This window comes from Phycodurus eques, chromosome 14 (genome assembly GCF_024500275.1).
Source record: "Phycodurus eques isolate BA_2022a chromosome 14, UOR_Pequ_1.1, whole genome shotgun sequence".
In the NCBI taxonomy this organism is placed as follows: Eukaryota; Metazoa; Chordata; class Actinopteri; order Syngnathiformes; family Syngnathidae; genus Phycodurus; species Phycodurus eques.
In genome coordinates, this window is record NC_084538.1 from 4,472,951 (window position 1) to 4,492,560 (window position 19,610).

Consider the following 19,610-nt stretch of genomic DNA (forward strand, 5'->3'; position numbering starts at 1 on the left):
GTCTAAAGTTGTGCTTTCAAGATAAAAAGTATTTATTAAGTTATAATGCGAGAATAAAGTTTTTTGTGTGTGTTTTTTTTTTTTTTTTTTTTAAATTGTACTCTTGTATTGAAAAAGCCTTATTTCCCCCTGATAAAACCACTTTTTTTCCAAGAAAAAAAAGTTGTAATATTGCAATAATAAAGTCTCAAGTACTGTTACAAACACACATACAGTATAAATATGAATAAAATTAAGAGACTATTCAGAGAAGTTCTCCTCGGGGACAAATATAAACAATAAACCCCAATAAAAACAACAAACTAATATACCGGGTGGGTGTCTTTCAGAGAGAAATTCATTAAAATACACCATCCATTTGTCAAAAGCAGAGCAAAAAAAAAGTGCGCCATCTGCTGCACAGTCATGGTGACAGCAGCCTGTAACTTGAAAAGGATACCCGAGGACCTTTTGGGTTGTTGTTGTTTTTTTTTGTGTCACTATGGCGACGTGACCCTGAATACATGTGCTGTCAGGGCAGTGTAAATTCATTTTACACGGAGTGGTGGCTACACAATGGCCAGGCAGAGGTGCAGACGCTGATAAGAGCTTCCATACAACTCGCACAGGTCCGCGTTCGAACTGTCCAAACGGACAAAGAAGATGACGACACGACAAAGGTCTTTGCGGCTTTTATCTAAGGGAAAGAGGCAAAAAAAAAAACATGCAGAGCTGTTAATCATCATTAGACCGATGACACACTTGAGCTCATGTGTGTTTGGGAGCAGTTCAGATGGAAAATCTGCATTACTCTACGGCGTATCTCATGATTTTTGTCATTTTTTTCTCTCGCAAAGGACCCATAGTATATGACGCTCAAAACATATAACCGCCCCCCCCCCAAAAAAACAATTTGTTTTAAACATCTGGATTATATATTGATTCCATCAACATTTTTTACAATTGTTTTAATCTTAGACGGAATATCAATTTATTCCCATACAAATGTTTTTTTTTCTGGAAAAAAATTACTTCATTCTCATACAATTACAACTTTTGCAAAAATGCAACTCGAACCAAAAATTTTATCTTGTAGGATTGAGACTTTTTCTTGAAAAATACAACAATTAAAAAGTCGTCATCCTATAAGAATAAACATACATTTTGATCAAAACGATTTTCAGTTCGATTGTTATACTACTACTACTACTAAGGTTGTCCGTCGGTACGACGACGACGTCATCCTCTCTAATTGGTTCGTGGATGTGAATGGAGTCCAATAATTGATTTAGAGATCTGTCCACAGGAGGGGCGGACATTTTGATTAAACCAATTTTAGGTGAACCAATGTTCAATTCACTGCCATTGACGGCTTTAGAAGTCGAATATCCATGTTAACTGGGAAGGCTTGCAGTGAATGAGTTAATGCAACCAATATTACAGGACTTTTTTATTATTATTATTTTTTAAATTATTATTTCAATGCTCGGCGTGCTGGCATAAAGGCGACAGTCAGACAATCTTTGCCATACCCTGCGTTAAAATGTAAAGCATCCAAGATTTTTATTTAAAAATGAATCAAATCTGCCATTTACAAAGACAATAACGCTCACTTGTGATTGACACTGTCGGCTCATTTTCGATACAGATCGTGACGCTAGTAAGGGGAAGCGGTAAAAAGGAATGAATGAATTAATGAAGCTTGTCCTGGAAATCATTTGATTTTGCAGCTCCGTTATTGTGGTCAGCTGAGTCGTCAAAGGCAATCAATGGAGAAGTTGTTTTGAGAAATGAAAGTTGGACTCTTCACATCAATCAGCAGTGGGTCAAAGGCACAACATGGTCAATTTGCAAGACGCCACACAACAGAAAACAGACAGCCAGTAAACTCAAGACTGATGATGAAATCAGGAGTTTGAGCTGCCCCAGATTGCTTCTTATAAACAAACGAGAGACATTCTTGCCGGTGGTGGAAGACTTCAGCGACCTCATTGTCCTCATTGGAGACTTTGGGCCATTCCAGAAAAGACTGGTGGTGCTATGTTCCCTGCCGCTGATCCCCTTCTCCTTTGCCCTGGCCTTAGAGAGAAATCACTCAGGCATGTGTGGAAGAAATAGCCATGATGTTCAAGTTTGCTCTGGCGAGCTGTGCTAACATGAGAAAGCTCTTTTAAAGGAGACAAATCCTGTGTATGATGTGCAAATGTGTGTTAATATGACAAAATTCTTCGAATCCTTCGTTGGCCGAGTAAGTTTAAAACAAAGAGAGAATTGATCTCCAGAAGTTGAGACGTCTAAGCCTCAGAGCTTACCGACTCCAGAGCTGGAGATCTTCAACGCTCGCAAATCTTCTTCATTCATGCCACTCCGTCATTGTTTTTAGATTGGTCTAACAAGGATTCAATCTCAAAACTAGGTACTTCCGACTAGTTGAAGTGATCCCAATCCTCGTCAAATTGGGATACGAATTTGGGAATCCAATCCGACCCGGACTACTGATCAAATGCTGTTCACAGGTATTTAAACAATTCCAAAGGTGGAGATTAGGATAGTTTTGAGGCTAAAGATCAGGATTGTCCTGATCCTACTGGAAAGGTGGAGCCAGGATTCAAGATCGATGCAGGGTTATAAAAGTTTTGGATTCATCAATTCAGTTTGTTTTAATTAGCTTTTGGAGGGTCTTTGTTAGTTTTTCAAAAATGCTTTATTTTCAGGTTTTATTAGTTTGAGTCTTAGTTTTTGTTTTTGTTTTTAAATAAGGGTATTTGTCAAGTGCAACATTAAAAAGTCACAATAAGTATTGTGTGATAAAAACTCACAGTAGAAAAAAACCAACAATTGACAACTAGAACTGATTTGTGGATGAACAACAATCCACAAATCAAATACAGGAACTGTATGACAGTCGACAGACTGAAGTACAACAACTGCAGCGCATAATACTCATTCGAAAGTTAGAGTAGATGTATCACAACATACAGTAAAACCACGAGACACGTTCTGTAGCCTTCTTTACAAAACCAAATTCAAGTCCTAGCATGTTGAATAAATGAGAGGTCTTAAATACAGTCGAGATGGTCTTGCTTTCCTTCCCTTGCTTACAAAGTTGCAAACTTCCGATTTGCGGCTGTTGTTCCGCTTGAGAAGGATTCCACACATATTACCCGTTTCCACTACAAACCACTTGTCATTATCTGTGACAGTCAAAATAGATTTGATTAATCTAGATGAGATAGAACAGTCAAAATAGATTAAATTAACCTATATTAGATAGATAGATAGATAGATAGATAGATAGATAGATAGATAGATAGATAGATAGATAGATAGATAGATAGATAGATAGATAGATAGATAGATAGATAGATAGAATAGAATTTTGTACTCTGACATTCTAGGATTTATTTGCTCTGTTTTCCAGGAAAAAATGAAGAAATCAAAAGGGAATAATGGCTGTACGCCTCCTAAAAGCCTGACGGTCAATGTTCGTAGAATCTACAATGTATTGTTTGTACTATCATTTCTCTATATCCAGTTTGAATCTTTGCTTGGTCCACCCTTCCAGTAGGATCGGGATAATCCTATTCTTTAACAATATAACTAAGGTCATTCCCACCTTTGAATTTCAAAATACCCAAGAACAGCATTTCAATCGGGATTCTGGCTCGGAGCGGATTACCAAATCAATATCGCAATTTTACTAGGATCACGTTCGCTGGGTTTGAAATACTCCATTTTCAGATCAAGGTGACCCAGATTAAATGTTTTTTTTTAATACTGGGCCCTGGCAACTATATGCAAAAAAGAGACAAGAAAGAAATCTAGTGACTTTTTGTGATCTGATCAAAGACTTCTGGAGAGTCTACCCAGAGCAGATGTTCACCTCTCCTTGGCCAGACTGCAAATTAATCTTCTTCATTTATATCTCTGTCACAATTTTTCCCTAATTCTTTTCAACCCATCTGGAGACTATTACAAAAAAGAGAAAGAGAGAGACGAGCAACAAATCTAGCGACGATTTGAGGCGTTTTCGGAGACTTCAGATGCAAATGCTCAACTGGCCACGGAGAGACTGCAAATTAATCTTCATTCATGAGTCTGTCACTATAGTGAGCAACCTTTCTGGAGACTATTTTTCAAAAAAAAAGAGATGAGCAACAAATCTAGCGACTTTTTGTGTCAACTTTCTGCATCGCAGTTGTCGTTGGTGTGCGAGAGCTCCTGGCTCGTTAATCTCAATCAAGTCATGATGGCGTGTGGGCTCTTCGTCGGCGCTTTCATCACTGGCTACACGTCTGACAGGTTTGCTTCCTGATGTGTATTTTTGTGGGGGGGGGAAAACCCAGCAAAAAAAAAAAAAAAAAAAAAAAAAACCATCCTTCTCGCAGTTTTGGCAGGAAGCCTTGCTTCTTCGCTTTCATGTTTCGCTGGCGTGGGCGTGATGCTGTCGCCGTGGTACACACTGCTGCCGGCGGTTCGCTTCTTGCAAGGGTTTTTTTTGAAAAGGGAGCATCATGCTCAGCGTGCTATGTATTGCGTATGCTGACGCCTCTTTCGGCAAAAATATTATCAAATGATTTTATTCCTAAAGCCGGGTACACACACCAAAAAAAATTAACATCTTAAGAAGATGAGATCCCACGCACGATGAGGGGGAAAAATGGATTTGTGTGCTTACTTCTCTTATCGCGTGTGGATAATCTATCAGAGACATCCAAGAATCGGGCCTTTGATCGCAACTGGGGTAAAATGCACAAACTGACTTTTTGGATTGTATTGTTTGTACTTCATCGTAAGAGCTATAATCCAAATGCAGCTGCACATTTGATGCACTTCAGATGACTCCTCCTCCTCTGAAGAAGAAAGAACTCCATCCTGTGTCCTTTCTGGACTTGCTTAAGACACCCTTGATCAGGAGGAACACGCTCATTTGAATTTATGCCTGGCAAGTTAGTTTGATGATCTTCGTGGTTGGACCGGATTCCTTTCTCCAGTCATGTAGATGCCTTAATTACCCCTCTGGAGGTTTTCAAGCAGTCGTGTGTTCTATGGTCTGGTTTTGCATCTGGGGATCACTGGCGACAACCACTTCTTGGACTTCTTCATCTCGTCGGTGGTGGAGCTCCCCACGGGCCTCGTTTTCTACCTGCCGGTCGACAGAATTGGCCGCCGGTCCCTCTTAGCCGCGACCAATTTAATCGGAGGCCTCGTCCGCCTCGCCGCGCCCTTCGTTTCCTCAGGTAGGTTTGAGGTGACCCCCGCTGTGCTCACGCGATACAATCCACATTTTTGTAACGGAACCTTCTTTGCAAAGGTTTCCTGGTTGAAAAAACCCATGGCGTTCATTGGGCGGCTCGCTATTGCGACCGCAGTGGAGACGCTCAGCTTTGCTAACACAGAGCTGTATCCAACCACTCTGAGGTGTGAAATTGATGATTGTGGATGTTTGTCACACACCTACCGCAAGACAAGACGAACAAAGTGCAAGGTGTATGCTGTCAAAATGAAACACGGTAAAGGATGAGGGACGGTTCTCCGTAAGCCTGAAACCAAAAGTGACCTCATCCAGCCAACAATTTTCCATCGAACAGCATGATGCAGTGGACCGCTGAAATACCAAATCTAATAGAACCGGAAAATGCATTGATCGATTCACAGACCAAAGAACTGTTTTTAATTTTGCCGTTCCCATCCTTGAGCCTTCATCGTGACATTTGTGAGTGTAGGTGGTATCAACAAATCGCAATTTGCTTTATTTACTCATTAAGCTACTACTTGCATGACCATGTCTTTTTGCATAGAAATCTGGGCGTGTCCGTGTGTTCATCAGCCTGTGACGCCGGGGTCATTGTGGCCCCGTTGCCGCTCTACAGGCTGGCAAGGATCTGGCAGGTCGAAAAGGTTTTACCAAACTGATACCGGGTTCTTGACAGGCGCCATACATAAATAAATGAGACAGCACCATAAATCCTGCGTTTTTGTTGTTGAAGGGTTGGTGACACTGTTGCCAGAAATGAAGGGAGTCGTGCTACCAGAGACCATCCAGGACCTGGAGAATCTAAGAAGGTACAATGAACCCCGCATTCATCCTCGGGGATACATTCCAATCTCTGAAAATGACCCCAAGCGATTATTTTGTGATGTGGAGTGTATTAGAGTATTTTTTCTTCCAGTCTGAGCCACGGACTTAGCAAGTTGAGGGTTATTATTATTATTATTATTATTATTATTATTATTATTGAGGGTTTGTAAAATGTGTCGCACAAAGTCATTCACCACAATAAAAAAAATGTTTGCAACAGCCATGCAGTTACCAGGTAACCTCAAAGTTAGCCTAGCTTCTTCTGATTCTTCTTTTACTACGACGCTTTCTTCTTGTTTGTAATTATCGGCAATCTGGATGCCCCGTGGCACACTTCTGCCTCTCACTGGTCAGTCTTGGTACTACAACAGATATCATTACGTGTGTGTGTGTGTGTGCGCGCTGCTCTGTTGGTTTAAAAATAAATGAAGATGTTGAAAATGTGTGTAGCGCACATCTTCAGGGCGCTACATCCACTTGAACCACCTCTAATGTCCTGTCATCCATTTTTGTGGTTTCTTGTAGAAAACAAAACCAATCCAAGGAAGCGAACGTCTCAATGACGTGACGAAAGGAGGGAGTCTCAAGAAGATAAGATTTTTGCATCCTTCTATATTTAAGGCCCTCTTGGAATGTAGACAAACGTCTCCCAGGGAATTTGCCCAATTGAGCTCCAGTCCAAAGCACGTATCCTTGACTGATGGGAGATCCTAAATCGCTAAGCTTTTTTGGCTATCTAATGTGTCCAAGGCGTCTAACTTTGATCATTTCAAGGATTTCCAGTGGGGCCTATTCATTTCCACTTGGAGCTTAATTTATTGCGTTTACGAGGCCTGTCCCTCTAGTGTTCGGAGAACAAATTAGGAGGGGCTAGATATTGATGTATGACATCAGCGCTCATCTGTTACTTTATCATTGTTGCTCATTTTTTGAATCATGTCTATTTTAGAAGTGCCAATAAAGTGACTTGCGAGATTAAGCCCATCTTTTTTAGCATCTGCCTTCTTTGCCTTTTTTTTCTACCATCCAGACAACAATACCAGCGATTGTTGAAGGACGTCCATTTGTTACACTGTATATCTAATTGATGCGTGTTTTTGTTCAAGCTTTTTGTCCCGGTGAACGTTTACCCAGAAAAGGCCGAGGGCGGCCAACAAAAGCTGCCCCACATACGTCGTGTCGACTGAATGAGACGACCTGTACGCGTTAGCTATGCCGAAGATCACTGGTATGCGTGAGAAGTGGGTTTCCTTTCAAGGCATTAAAAAAAAAAGAAAACAAAAAAAACAAACCACCATCTGATTAACGTTTGGGGAAAACGTTTGTCAACCCGAGAGTCGCATGATTAAAACGAACTGCACTACAGTCGATCAACTGATTTTAAGATTAAACTGCATTCATAAGTTTGTGCTATTGGGCAATATTGGAGATTTAAAACTGTTGCTGGAGGACAAGGACAAAAATGACATGCCTCTGACGGATGTAAGATTAGGAAAAATTTTCCCCACACATAACGAAGCTCCGCTGACCCGTTAAATGAGAACAGAGGGGGCTCGGAGAGGGGCTGTGAAGAGGGGATGAAGTAGGAAATTATGTTAAGACCTCACTGAGGGGGCGCAGTGAGTTTAAAGCACACGGAAAGAAGGACGAGGACAGTTGGGAAAGTTTGTCTCTCTCGATTTCAGAAGTAATCTTGAGGTCATATTAATTGGTGCAAAATGCCAGCAGACGAAGAACGGGAAAAACTGGCCCACGTCATCAGACGGTGGAACAACAACAGACTGGACTTGTTTGAAATAAGCGAACCGGACGCAGTGAGTAACCTGCAGCTACCGAGAGAACTGTACTACTGTACGCTAGATTTGACACCTTGGGCTTGGTTCACTGAAATCCCAAAGACCGGCCACTCAATTGTGCGTGGACTTGAACAGATTGTATATACGCCGTCGGTGGGCGTGTGGCGCCTGACCTGCTTCGACTGCGGCAACAGGTGTAAAACTGGTGGAGACCACCATATACATAACAGGGTTTTGCACTTCAGTCAACTTTGCACCCATTTTGTGCACGTGCAAATCTTTAGTAAATCAGGCTCCTGGTGTTTTAACCTAGACTACTCTCTGCAAAATGAGAATAGCCTAAAGGACGTGTTTTTTTTGTTTGTTTTTTTGCTGCTGTTAGAATCTGGTGTTCCAAGGCGTGATGCGGTTCTACTTAGAAGATCGCGCCGGCCGAAACATTGCGACCAAATGCCTGCGTTTTTGCAGCGAAGCTTCGACCAGCGTGGTGGTCGAAGCTCTAGCCGAGAAATTCCGTCCAGATATGAAAATGCTGAGCACTTGTTATTCCTTGTACGAGATCCACGGCAATAAAGGTGAGGCACTGTTTTCTGCTCCAATTTTCAAGTGTCACCGCTCCAATGCTACAACTTGTAGTTTCTTTGTCCGTGTGCACAACAAGAACGTCAACTGGACCCGGATGAGAGACCTTTGGCGGTTCAGTTAAACTGGAACTCGGATAACCGAGAAGGACGCTTCGTGCTCAAGCAAAGCAAGGAGACGACCGAGGTATCATCCGCCTACTGCAACCTTCAAGAAGACATCCTAATACGTGTCTGAAATATCAAAATCTATGTGATCAATAAAGGAGAGCTGTCACATCAAGGAAAAGGCGGGCGTGATTCAAACCTTCAAGAGGACTTTATCGAGAAAAGACAAGAAAAACAAAAACAAAGTGTCTGACAGGCCTGCGGGGGATGAGAACAGGTGAAAAAGAAAATATTTTTTAAAAAAAATATATATATATATAACTGGAATTCAATTTACGAGAAGACACCTTGTTTCTTGAAACAAATGTCTAGCGCAAGTCAAAAGCCACTGAATGGCAATCCAGACGCACCGGAACAGTCCAAAGGAAAGACAAGGCAAGGAGAGCGGACGGTTGACACAAGTAAGTCATGGCGCTACACAAGGATGGCGGCTTCAGGTTATTGCTGTTCCACTGATTACATGACTATTCAAACCACACAGACAGCCCCCCGCCTGACCTCTTCGACCAGCTTGGTTTACCACTTGGAATTCAGCTCAGCGATCACAGTGAGTGCAACTGCAGCGCAGTGATGAGAAGCAACGGAGTACAAATCTTTTCTTATTATACAAAATTCGATTTTTAAAAAAATGTTACGATCTGTCATTTTTACTCCTTATTTTAACAAAAGACGCGTCATTTTTCTTTTTTAACTCTGCGCACGACAACACAGTGTAAAAAAAGATGTAAATAGAGCGAGGTCAAGTCAAGCTAACTTTGCATTTTTTGTTAGTCACTTCATAACATTAGCAAAGCGATGGGAATTGTTTTGATAGCCTAAAAGCCTGAGACGACGCTATCTTGGTCTTCGTACTTGTCGTCTTACCGCAGGTCTTTCTCTATCCAGTATAATGTTTGTGACTGGGATAGTAACCTCGGGTTCTCCGCGTGTACTCGTGCCTTCTAATGTCTTCGTGCGAACGTTTCAGCCGAGGAAGCCTTCCTGGCGGCGGTCATAAATTACGCCAACAGCTCCACGGTTCACTTCAAGCTCTCGCCGGCGTACGCCCTCTACGCCGCAGGCCGCTTCGCACTGCAACGTCCGCACGCGTCGACGGGCTGCATAACCTCCGTGGCGGACAAAATGGTGGCCCTGACAAGCGAGGTCATCCAGGCAAGTCCAGGAACATACTCTTAACACCCTGCGCAAGAGGCAGAGATGGGGACTCGAGTCCTTGCGACTTGAGTTACTGTTTTGAAGACAGAGGGGCAGATACTTGGCCAATCACTGATAACCTGTGACTAGACTCGACCGAGACAAAATTGACTTGGGACTCGCTTGTGACCGATTCTCTGGTTAGAGGGTAAAGGGCACTGCAAGGCCGCTATTTTCTACTCGTCTTCCAGAGGCAGCAGGATATCGCCGGAGCTCTCGCCTTCTGGATGGCGAACGCTTCGGAGCTGCTAAACTTCTTCAAACACGACAAGGACCTCAGCGGGCCCACGCGGCAATGTCAGCTGCATCTGTCCCGGCTGGTGCACAAAGCTTACACGTCGGTGGCTCGCTTTTCTCTTTGAATACAATACTTGAATACGATCCATCCCTTTAGTTGTTGATTCCGTGTGTTTATATCACCCTAGTCACCTGATTCAGTGTGTACAGATCGAGCTAAGCAAGTATTTGCCAACCTTTTTGATTGATCCTGAGCAACTTGGTCCTCTTCCTGCTGGCATAGGTAAAAGCACCCTCGTGGAACCAGTATCGCCGTTGTGCCGACACTGCGCAGACTATTCACGACATACGGAGGAATTTGGGGAAATAGGCAGATCACGAAAGATTGACTTGGTTATTTAATACATGATCAATAAATCTATTTAAAAGCACTACATAGCATTGGCTATCTTAATGCTAACATGTAATGGGGAAACACCATAGGCGCACAGGCTAACAATTAGTATCCATGTGGCGGTGTTGTTACCCTTTAAGCAAGGGATAGATATGAACACAAACAGTGAAGCAACGCACGTAGACAGACAATAACAATACTCAAAGGCATATATTCTTTATCTACTGCAAAGAATGACAAATATTACTGCCGTACTGAGAAGCTGAGTCTCCAGTACAGTGTAACCTTATGTATGTATTTAATATATATATTAAAAAGGTACATTTTCCATAATGTCCCCTTTAAAACAACAATTAGAAGCTTAGAAGCGCTGCAAGGTTCACAGACGTTTGGTTTGTGTGTCGCTATCATTCCAGAGATGGTGATGAACACTTTGATGAACACCATGTCGCTGTTACGCCGCCACCAAGTCAACCCGGCCCTCGCCATTCAGCTCTTCTCCCAGCTCTTCCACTTCATCAGCACCTGGCTCTTCAACCGCCTGATGAACCTCGACGCCAGCGCCCCGGGCCTGCGCTCCCACTACTGGGGGTCGGCTCTCCGTCAGAGGTTGAGCGGCATCGAAGCCTGGGCGGAGAGGCAAGGCCTGGAGCTGGCTGCCGATTGCCACCTGGGACGCGTCATCCAGGTCGGGTTTTTTCCCCCCGAAGCCCACTGGATAAAACCCCAAACGTTGCTTTTTTTAATAGTATGGGTTAGCTTTCCAGTAAAACCCTAAAAAAAAAATTCTAATTATTAATAATAATGCATTACACATGACTTTATATAGAGATTTTCTGAGCACTCAAAGACGCTTAACAATTTCATACATTATTCATTCACACCTGGTGGCGGTAAGCTACTTCTGACGGAAAGCGTGGCTGCCATTCTGCGCCTACGGCTCCTCCGACCAACGCGTTGATTCATAGGCAATGCGGGTTAAGTGTCTCGCATTGGGACATGACGACGACGACGACGACTTACACTCGGGATACGAACCTCAGGGCGGACGCTTACCCTCTGCGCCACGCCGCCCCACGCTAATGGATGAATTGACTATATTGATAGTTTAAAAACCTAAGCATAGCACTGACCCCAAAACGCTGGAATATCATTTCAAACTCATCTTACGTTACCCTTAAAGTTAACGATTTGATTACAAATAATAATAATAATAATACAAACTGCACCAGAGAGCCGCAAGTAGGCGAGGAAAAAGGAACTAGATATTGGTTCTCAGTGTTTTCTCTCTTTTTTTTTTTTTAACAGGCAACAATGCTCCTGACCATGAACAAATACACCTTGCAAGATGTGAAAGAGATCCAGAACACCTGTTTCAAGTTGAATTCACTGCAGCTGCGGGCTTTGCTAGCGGGATACTTTTACGCACCCAATGAGCCTCGCATCCCAGCGGTAAGTGGTTGTTCCTGTAACCTTCTACCACCCCCAAAAATATATATAAAAATAATAAGAATAATAATCCATAAACTGAATTCTACCACCGTTTAGCACTACGGTGACTTTCTCACAACTGTGTTATGATGACGCCTGCTGTTCCAGTCTTTACTTTTGCGCCTCTTTCTTGATGTGACGTGTCAACGGTCCACCGTCCCGCCGCAGGATTTGATCGATGCCGCGGCGGCGGCCGCGGAGGCTTCGGCGGACAACCTGATTCGGCAGGAAGGCCGAGACATCCGGATGGAGGAGGACCTCGACCTCCGCCTGCCCTTCCTGATGCCGGATGGCGGATATTCCTGTGACGGCGTGACAGGAATCCCTCCTGGCTTTCGCGAGTTTCTGGAGCCCATTTGCCAGAGAGGTAACGGACCAGTAAAGGTTTGAATTGTACAAAATCAAACCACCAATGTTGTGTGAGACGCCTCCTTCGTAGGTCTCTGCCATTTAACCTCCCAGCAGAACCCGAAAGGTGATTGGACCATCTTCTTCACTGAACCAGGAACTCCATACTTGGTATATATTACACAATGCATGAAATCGGACTAATAAGCATTGTCGCAACATTTGATACAGTGGTACGTTTAAGAGTATGACTTGCGCCGTGAAAAATAGCACTGTATTGTATGAAATTATTCAAGCATGACAAAAGAGAATGTACACAAGCTGGTTTTATAAAGTGTTATTACTATACGTACTGAAGTATTTGTGTGCCTTTCAGTAGCGATGAGACTTTTTCCCCCCCAAAAATGACAGTCTGTCAAAATGCTGAGTCTGGTTAGAATGACCACTTCCACCCGAGTACAACGCACTGAGAATTTAGAAAATTCGGCCACTTGTCACTTTAAGGGGCGTGGCCTAGCCCCTTGCGAGTGTTCACATTTTGCACTCGCGTGTTTGACCGTTTGTCGCATTCAATAAATGGCCGAAAGTGCATCGGCTGACTGTGCCACTCCTTGTCCACGTCGAGGGCATGACAGTACATTCATTACTCCATTTTCTTTTGCACTTCACTCAAGCAGCTGTGTAACTGAAGCTTTGGCTCGCAATCCAAAGTATTAAACTTTTTTTTTTTAAATGCCAAGTTACCACTGTCTTGCTTTATTTTCTCATCAACAGGACAACCAGAGAGAGCCAGAGACTCTTACGGTCACCCTGAAGAAACCTCTCAACAGTGGCATGGGGGTCAGCATTGTGGCTGCCAAGGTAACCGTGGCAACCCTGACAAAAACATGTTCTCACCAACAGTCCCTGCGCGAACACCCGTGCTATCTCGCCAAATGTCTGAGCTGATTAGCATCCTCGATGTAATTACGCCTCAGGGAGCAGGCCAAGACCACCTTGGGATTTACATCAAGTCGATTGTCAAGGGAGGACCGGCTGAGATGGTGGGTGTTGACCAAGCCAAGTCACTCCATGGGGGGAGGGCGCTACTGTTTCTGAAACGTCCCCACTTTTGACAGAACGGCCTGCTGACGCCGGGCGACCAGCTGCTCAGCGCGGACGGCCAAAGCCTGCTCGGCCTCAGCCAGGAAAGGTAGCGACCCAGCTGACCCCGAGCACGCAGAAATTCGGGGGACCTTTTTGCACATTTTTATGTTTCGTCTGGTTTAGGGCGGCAGCGATCATGATGCAAACCGGCCCTATTGTGACCTTAGAAGTGGCGAAGTTTGGCGCCAGCTACCACGGCCTCGGTGCTCTGCTGGGCGATCCCGCCCCCGCTGGGACTGCAGGTAAGAACCATCAACGTAAACCGAATTGTTTTTAACATCTGATAACCACATTCTCCTACCGAAGAGGGGGATAACAGCCACGTCGAAGCAAACCGCAAGGAGATGCTTCTGTACCCTGTCGAGGATCCCGGTCTATCGGAGCAGCCCGAGGGTCGGCGCAGCCGCGGCGGGAAAATGAAAGTGCAGATCATGCAGAAGAACAGGCAATTTTATCGCTCCAACCCCAACATGGCCGGTGGGTGATGTTCCTTCTGATGTGATGAGTGTGAAATACGCCAAAGGGGGTGTCACAGGAAGAACTGTGGTACTTTTAGTATTTGATTTATTTTCCCTGAATTTTCTGACAAGATTTCGCCCTGGAGGATGGAGATGAGCTCGCCAATCGAGACGTGCGAGCGAACAAGTCGGTTTCCAACCTTTGCGCTGATGTATGAGTTTTTTTTTTTCTTTTTTTCCTACTAAACCTCCCGAATGATTCAGTCAGCACAGATAGTTTCCATGTCACGCAAGGACCCCCGTTTTGTCTGTTTTTAGACATTTCACCGAGAATATCTGACGCTCCCAACCCCGAAATCTCAGGACAAAAACACATCTGCATCCGGTCGACCGCGGCAAATGTTTCAGGTGTCTCTGAGGCCTTTGGCAGGACAGAGTTCTGTCCACAAAAGGACCTTGATGGTAAACCTTTTACTCCGATTAACACAGCAGCACACAATCACAATCTATGCTTTGTTGCTAAAAAGAAGCCATTCATATCTTCCCTTCACCTATCTAGCGTCAAGCTCTGTCACAGGAGAACTTGCGCGTGGACACAGGAGGCCCCCTGCTGGACACAAGTCAAACTATCTGGCAGGGCCTGGGCACCAAGCAAAACTACCACTCGCACCTTCCGATTCGCCCTAGCTTCTCCACTCAAAACATCCTCGCTGACAACTGCTGTCCGGTCAAAGGGCAGCAGGGAACCCGCGCCGGAGTCTGGAGGACCCCCTTTTCGCAACAGCCCACGCCGATCCCCTCGATCCAGCCCGTACGCATCGACATCCCTGTGACCGGGGGCATCGTTTCTCACGCCAATCCTCCGCTGACCACATTCCAACACCGTTCCTGTCTGGTGACACACCTCAAAGTAAACGGACACTCGAATCAAAGGAGCCCGAAACCTGCCACCAGCTACGCGTGTCCCGTCCCTGCCGCCAAGCAGCGACCACGGACCTCGCGGCTATCCCAGCAACACGCGGCAAAACCTCAAGTGAGCATCACTCCGACTAAGCACGTTTCCTTCCAAGAACCGCCGAGCCAACAGGGGCAAAACGCTGGTCCGGTAGAGCCCAAAGACCTCCGGGAACCAAACGAGAAGCCAAAGCTGAACGAGGTCGAGCTCCTGGAGCGGGAGGTGAGGGCGCTTCAGGGCAAGGCCGAGCGCAGCGCTCGGGAGACCGAGCGACTTGGCAATCTGAGTCTGGAGTGGCAGTTTCAGAAGAGGCTGCGAGAGATCCAGCAACGGGGGGAGGACGAGGACGACGAGGACTTGGACATGATGGTGATGATACAAGAGCTGGAGAAAAGAGCTCAGGTGATTAGAAAAACAAAAACCAAAAAAAACTTGATTTAACCAGAAAAAGACCAGTTGAGGCAGAACATCTGACCTGATCTTGACCTGGCCAAGAAGGCAGCAAGTTTAACATCAAGTACATATCGATCAGATACAATCCAAGTTTCTTCTTCTGGCTTTATGTTCGGTCCTTTTATAAAATATAATTGTATTTGAATTTGTAAAAGGTGTAAAAAGACTGTACAAGAAACAACCAGGTCAAACATTTGAGTCATGCTTGTACATCTTCAACGCTCTCCAGTGTTGCTTTCACTACCTTAGATATGAAAAGAAGTGAAAAATGTTTGTTTGTTTTTCTTGTAGAAAAAGAGAAGCCCACCAGGGAATGCAAATGACAATTTGAAAGAGCAGACTAAAAGTCTTGCCACCACCCCAAAGGTTGAGAAAACAGGTAACTCATTGCTGGAAAATGGATTCAGTTGATGAAGTGATTCAGAACACTTTGTAGTTGCTTATCACTCAGGATTTTATTGTCATTTCTATTTTTGGGGCAGATGATATATTAAGTGGACGGCTACAGGACAACATGGTGTTTGCAGAGTGAGTGCGAAGAAAAGTAATCATTATTCTTTTGCTTCTAGCGATGACTTTCATACAAATGCTCAAAAACAGTGAACCACGACAGTCTTCTATTTGCAAACAAACCCTGAGAACTTGAGGTTGTGTTTGGTGTTCCCCCGTAATGAAAAGTCAAGTATTCAGTAAAAAAAAAATAAAAATTAAAATAAATAAAAACCTGTGTTGATCTGCAGGTGCCGGGAAGACAAAACACAGAAGATGTCAGCCCCCGAGAAGCTGCCATTCAAGGAGCGCCAGCGTCTGTTTTCTCTGGCATCCAGTGCATAATTGGAGGCTGACGCCTCGACAAACATTTCATCCATCCATTTTGTGTATAAAAAAAAAAAATCCCCATACAAAGATATGTCAATACAGATGTTAGGCTTAGACCCAAGGGTTAAGGTTAGGGTTAGACCCTAACCTAACCCTAAAACATGTTAGACTTTTACTATGGCACTACACTTGATCTTCGTATCCGTCAACGTCCCTTTCTTAATAGCTTGATCCAATCTAATGTCTCAATTGTGTTCTCAAATAAAGCATTAAATCTACGTCAGTGTTGACTTCTGATACAGTGTTCACCTATTCCACAGATTTTTTTTGGGGGGGGGGTAAACCTACCCTCAGCCAAAGCAATAAAAGTGTTGCTTTGGCGCCATCTTGTGGCACCTTCGCACCAAGGAACTATGCTGAAGTAAGTTCAGAAGCTTCATTTAGTAGAGCAGGGGCGTCAAACTCAAATTCACGCTGGGGCAAAATTAAAAATTGGGAAAACGTCACGGGCCAAACTCAATATTTGATGAAAAATCACTGCGATGTGCATGCTTCCCTTCTCTGCAGAAATGTAGCGTTAAAGTTTATCATGTGACAACAAACTTAAATTTTACTTAAACACTGAATCTGGAATAAATAAACTTTAATATATATCATAAACACATGAGAAATCAAATTTGCAATCAAAGACATCAGTGGCATTTGTTTGTTGTTTTGTATTTAAATAGATAACATGAATTCTTCTGTCTCTCTATCTTCTATTTATCCATCTCCAACGACCTTTCTTTTTGATGTAAATCTTTTTTCTAAGGCCAACAACAAAACAAGCCCAAAAAAATAAGAATGTCCTTCAATAAAAAGGCAAACTTCAAACTGTTAACAGTCCCTGCCTAGCAGTCGATAAAGGGCATTAAAAATATGAATTCCATTATGTTATATTCTTTGTTACAGCCACTTTGCTTCGCACACGACAAACAGGTCTGTCTTTTACTTTAGTCAACAGATAATCTGCTCCTGTCTCTTCCATCTGTCTTGGAGGTTAACTGTTTTCCATCTTTCGTTTGGCCATTTTTGGGAAGGGGAAGTGTAAATTTGCCCGAGGAGACTGGTAGCATAGTTGCTAACGACAGCAACAGCAAGGGAAGGGGCGCTCGCCGGTCTAGACTGATGGGCCAACACACTAGCAAAGCATTCTGGGATTTGTAATATTAGTGGCGCATGTGCTATATATACTGGCGGGCCAGCTCTAATATACATTTGATATGGTCTTGTGGGCCAAATATAATTACATCGTGGGCCAAATTTGGCCCCCGGGCCTGAGTTAGACATATATGATTTCGACCAAGGGTGTCAAACCAATTTTTGTCATGTGCCACTTTGTCATTACGGTTTCCCTCAGAGGGCCGTTATGACTGTGAAACCATACAAGTGTTTAATTGCCTCATCACATTATTTCATAATTATAGACAACAAATTGATTGATAACTAGTTTTTGGAATCAGAAGTCAAGGATAATAGTTGTTCAATTATTGGTGATTGGTAACCCAAAAAATGCTTTCAATAATCCAATGTTACCATTGATTAAATATGACAATTTCAAATTTTGGTACAGATTTGAGCAAGAATCGTGGAAGAGGATGCCCATGATTTGCTTGAGCGGGCCACATAAAATGATGCGGTGGGCCAGATCTGCCCCCCGGGCCTTGAGTTTGACAAGTGTGATTTTCGACAAAATTGTGGCACCAGTAGGCAATTATAAATCTTTTTTTTTTTTTTTTTTTTTTTTTTTTTGGTGGGGTCAATTACTTTGTCTTGTGAACAGCTGTACTTCCCTCTATCTATTTAATGCGTTGATAAAACTGTACCACTGCCTTTTCTTGGTCCTGGGTTTCGATGGAGCCCGAGCGCAGTCGGCGGATCTCGTTGATGGCGTCGATGCCGGACATTTTCCTCGTCTTGACCAGGTAGCAGGCCAGCATGGTGCCCGTTCTTCCGTGGCCGTGCATGCAGTGGACAGCCACGCCCTAAACGGGGCGGAGCGTCAGTGCGGCCAAATACGAATACGGCTGGAGAAACGAGTAAAAACTGAAATAGCCTGAGTAGCAAGTACGATCTTTTTATGCGTCTGTGCTTAGTGGTACCTCGACAACAAACTGTTCCAATTGAAAAGAATCATCCATCCATTTGTTTAATTGCGCTTGTCCTCATTAAGTTAGAGTTATTGTTGTTTTGTTATGATGTCACGTTACAGAAACCGATCAAGATTTACCGATCCAAACTGAACCAGAAACATTGATAAACTGGACCCGTGGACCCTTCTGAAGGCTCGTACCTCTCCTTTGGTGTTGGCCTCCATCACGATGTCGAGGAACTTATCGATCTGCGCCGGCGAGGGCGGCGTGAAGTCGGTTATCTTGATGTGATGCAGGCGCAATTTAGGACACGTGTCGTAATTGGGCGGCTTGCGCTCGCACAGACACACGAGGTGTTGGATGCCGTGGTCCAGCAGGTACTGGTACTCCGCCGCCATCCGGGGAAGGGCCAGTCCGGCCACTTTTCCCGGGTCCACCCAGGAGAAATTGTTCGGAGTAGTGGATGCCATTCTGAGAACGCAAGGACATTTTGTGGGTACCAGCAAAGGAAGATGACTGAAAGCAGCCCTACTAAGTGGAAAGGAAATTGGGGGATTTGGAAAATTATGTGTGGAAACCTTAAGATGGCATCAAAGCACTTTCTCATAAAATAGCGCATTGGCGCCATCTTGGTGAACTATGTTCAAGTGAGGGGATGAGCTTCTATTAGACAAGGCTTTTAGGAAAAAATCCAAAAGGGTAATGTGGTCGTACGATAAGTTACCTTTTCAACAACTTCACTTTAAAGAAACATTTTCCTCGGGTTTTTTTTTTTTCAGGCTGCAAAACGCTGTTGTCATGGAAACAAACGCTCAAGTGCTACGGAGACGCCCGTTAAAAAAAAATAAAAAAATTGGTTTTAAAACCGACACCACAACGCTGTAAAACTACGAGACTTGCCTTGCTACGTGTACTTTAAACTGGCATCCAAGCAAGATGACGCACAATTGTTGACATTACTGGGCAGCACATACTAAGGGATTAGAGACACAAAAGCGGCACATTTCTACAAAACAGGGAAGACTCTCACGAGAAGAAAAAATCAGTTTCAATTGAACAACAATTGAATGTAGCTGAATAATAACATAGAAGACCCTCTTAGAAAGCACAACAAATGCTACAAGCTAACCGGACGGCTAACAGCAAGTGGCACACGACGACCGACCAAAATACTACAATTAAGGTCACTGTTCAGTGGAGGGGAGGACAGAGGCGTTCTCACCTCACAACAGATCAGAACAAATACGAGTTTCAGCGTCCAGTTCCGCCTGTTAAATAACTTCACGGCTCTTAAACAAAAAAAAATGGACATTGTGGGAAGTCGGCACTGGACAACGGGAATTCGGATTCGGACCCGGATTTATATAGACGAGATAC

The 19,610-nt window shown here is 43.9% G+C and overlaps 3 protein-coding genes across 11 annotated transcripts; 2 read left to right on the plus strand and 1 right to left on the minus strand.

The window, feature by feature from the left end:
• The first annotated feature begins 555 nt into the window (after nt 1–555).
• Nucleotides 556–7,248, plus strand: slc22a3 (solute carrier family 22 member 3). Its single transcript, XM_061696911.1, is given in 8 exon segments — nt 556–569; nt 1,849–2,110; nt 4,178–4,281; nt 4,368–4,400; nt 4,402–4,470; nt 5,017–5,219; nt 5,810–5,871; nt 7,168–7,248. Coding segments are annotated over 8 exon segments (828 nt in total).
• On the plus strand, nt 4,541–16,379 carry LOC133412454 (afadin). 9 transcript variants are annotated; one of them, XM_061695675.1, is made up of 27 exons: nt 4,541–6,045; nt 6,587–7,289; nt 7,790–7,875; nt 8,240–8,432; nt 8,519–8,625; nt 8,705–8,823; nt 8,919–9,007; nt 9,088–9,153; nt 9,574–9,758; nt 9,992–10,137; nt 10,226–10,320; nt 10,848–11,119; nt 11,740–11,883; nt 12,091–12,289; nt 12,362–12,441; nt 13,045–13,131; nt 13,248–13,313; nt 13,389–13,462; nt 13,540–13,658; nt 13,723–13,893; nt 14,007–14,086; nt 14,193–14,336; nt 14,434–15,051; nt 15,130–15,231; nt 15,574–15,661; nt 15,765–15,810; nt 16,023–16,379. In XM_061695675.1, exons 2-27 carry the CDS (start codon nt 7,274–7,276, stop codon nt 16,114–16,116), a joined length of 3,486 nt encoding a protein of 1,161 aa, XP_061551659.1. In that variant the 5' UTR covers nt 4,541–6,045; nt 6,587–7,273; the 3' UTR covers nt 16,117–16,379. The 9 variants fall into 9 exon arrangements, with proteins under 9 accessions (XP_061551659.1, XP_061551653.1, XP_061551657.1 ...); XM_061695669.1 differs by having other exon boundaries at nt 4,541–5,880; nt 5,970–6,045; nt 14,434–15,231; XM_061695673.1 differs by having other exon boundaries at nt 4,541–5,871; nt 5,970–6,045; nt 14,434–15,231.
• On the minus strand, nt 16,184–19,573 carry dusp23b (dual specificity phosphatase 23b). Its single transcript, XM_061695692.1, has 3 exons — nt 19,456–19,573; nt 18,434–18,704; nt 16,184–18,125 (listed from the first exon to the last, which is right to left on the minus strand). The coding sequence occupies exons 2-3, from the start codon at nt 18,701–18,703 to the stop codon at nt 17,940–17,942; spliced, it is 456 nt and encodes a 151-aa protein (XP_061551676.1). The 5' UTR covers nt 18,704; nt 19,456–19,573; the 3' UTR covers nt 16,184–17,939.
• Between the last annotated feature and the right edge of the window lie 37 nt (nt 19,574–19,610).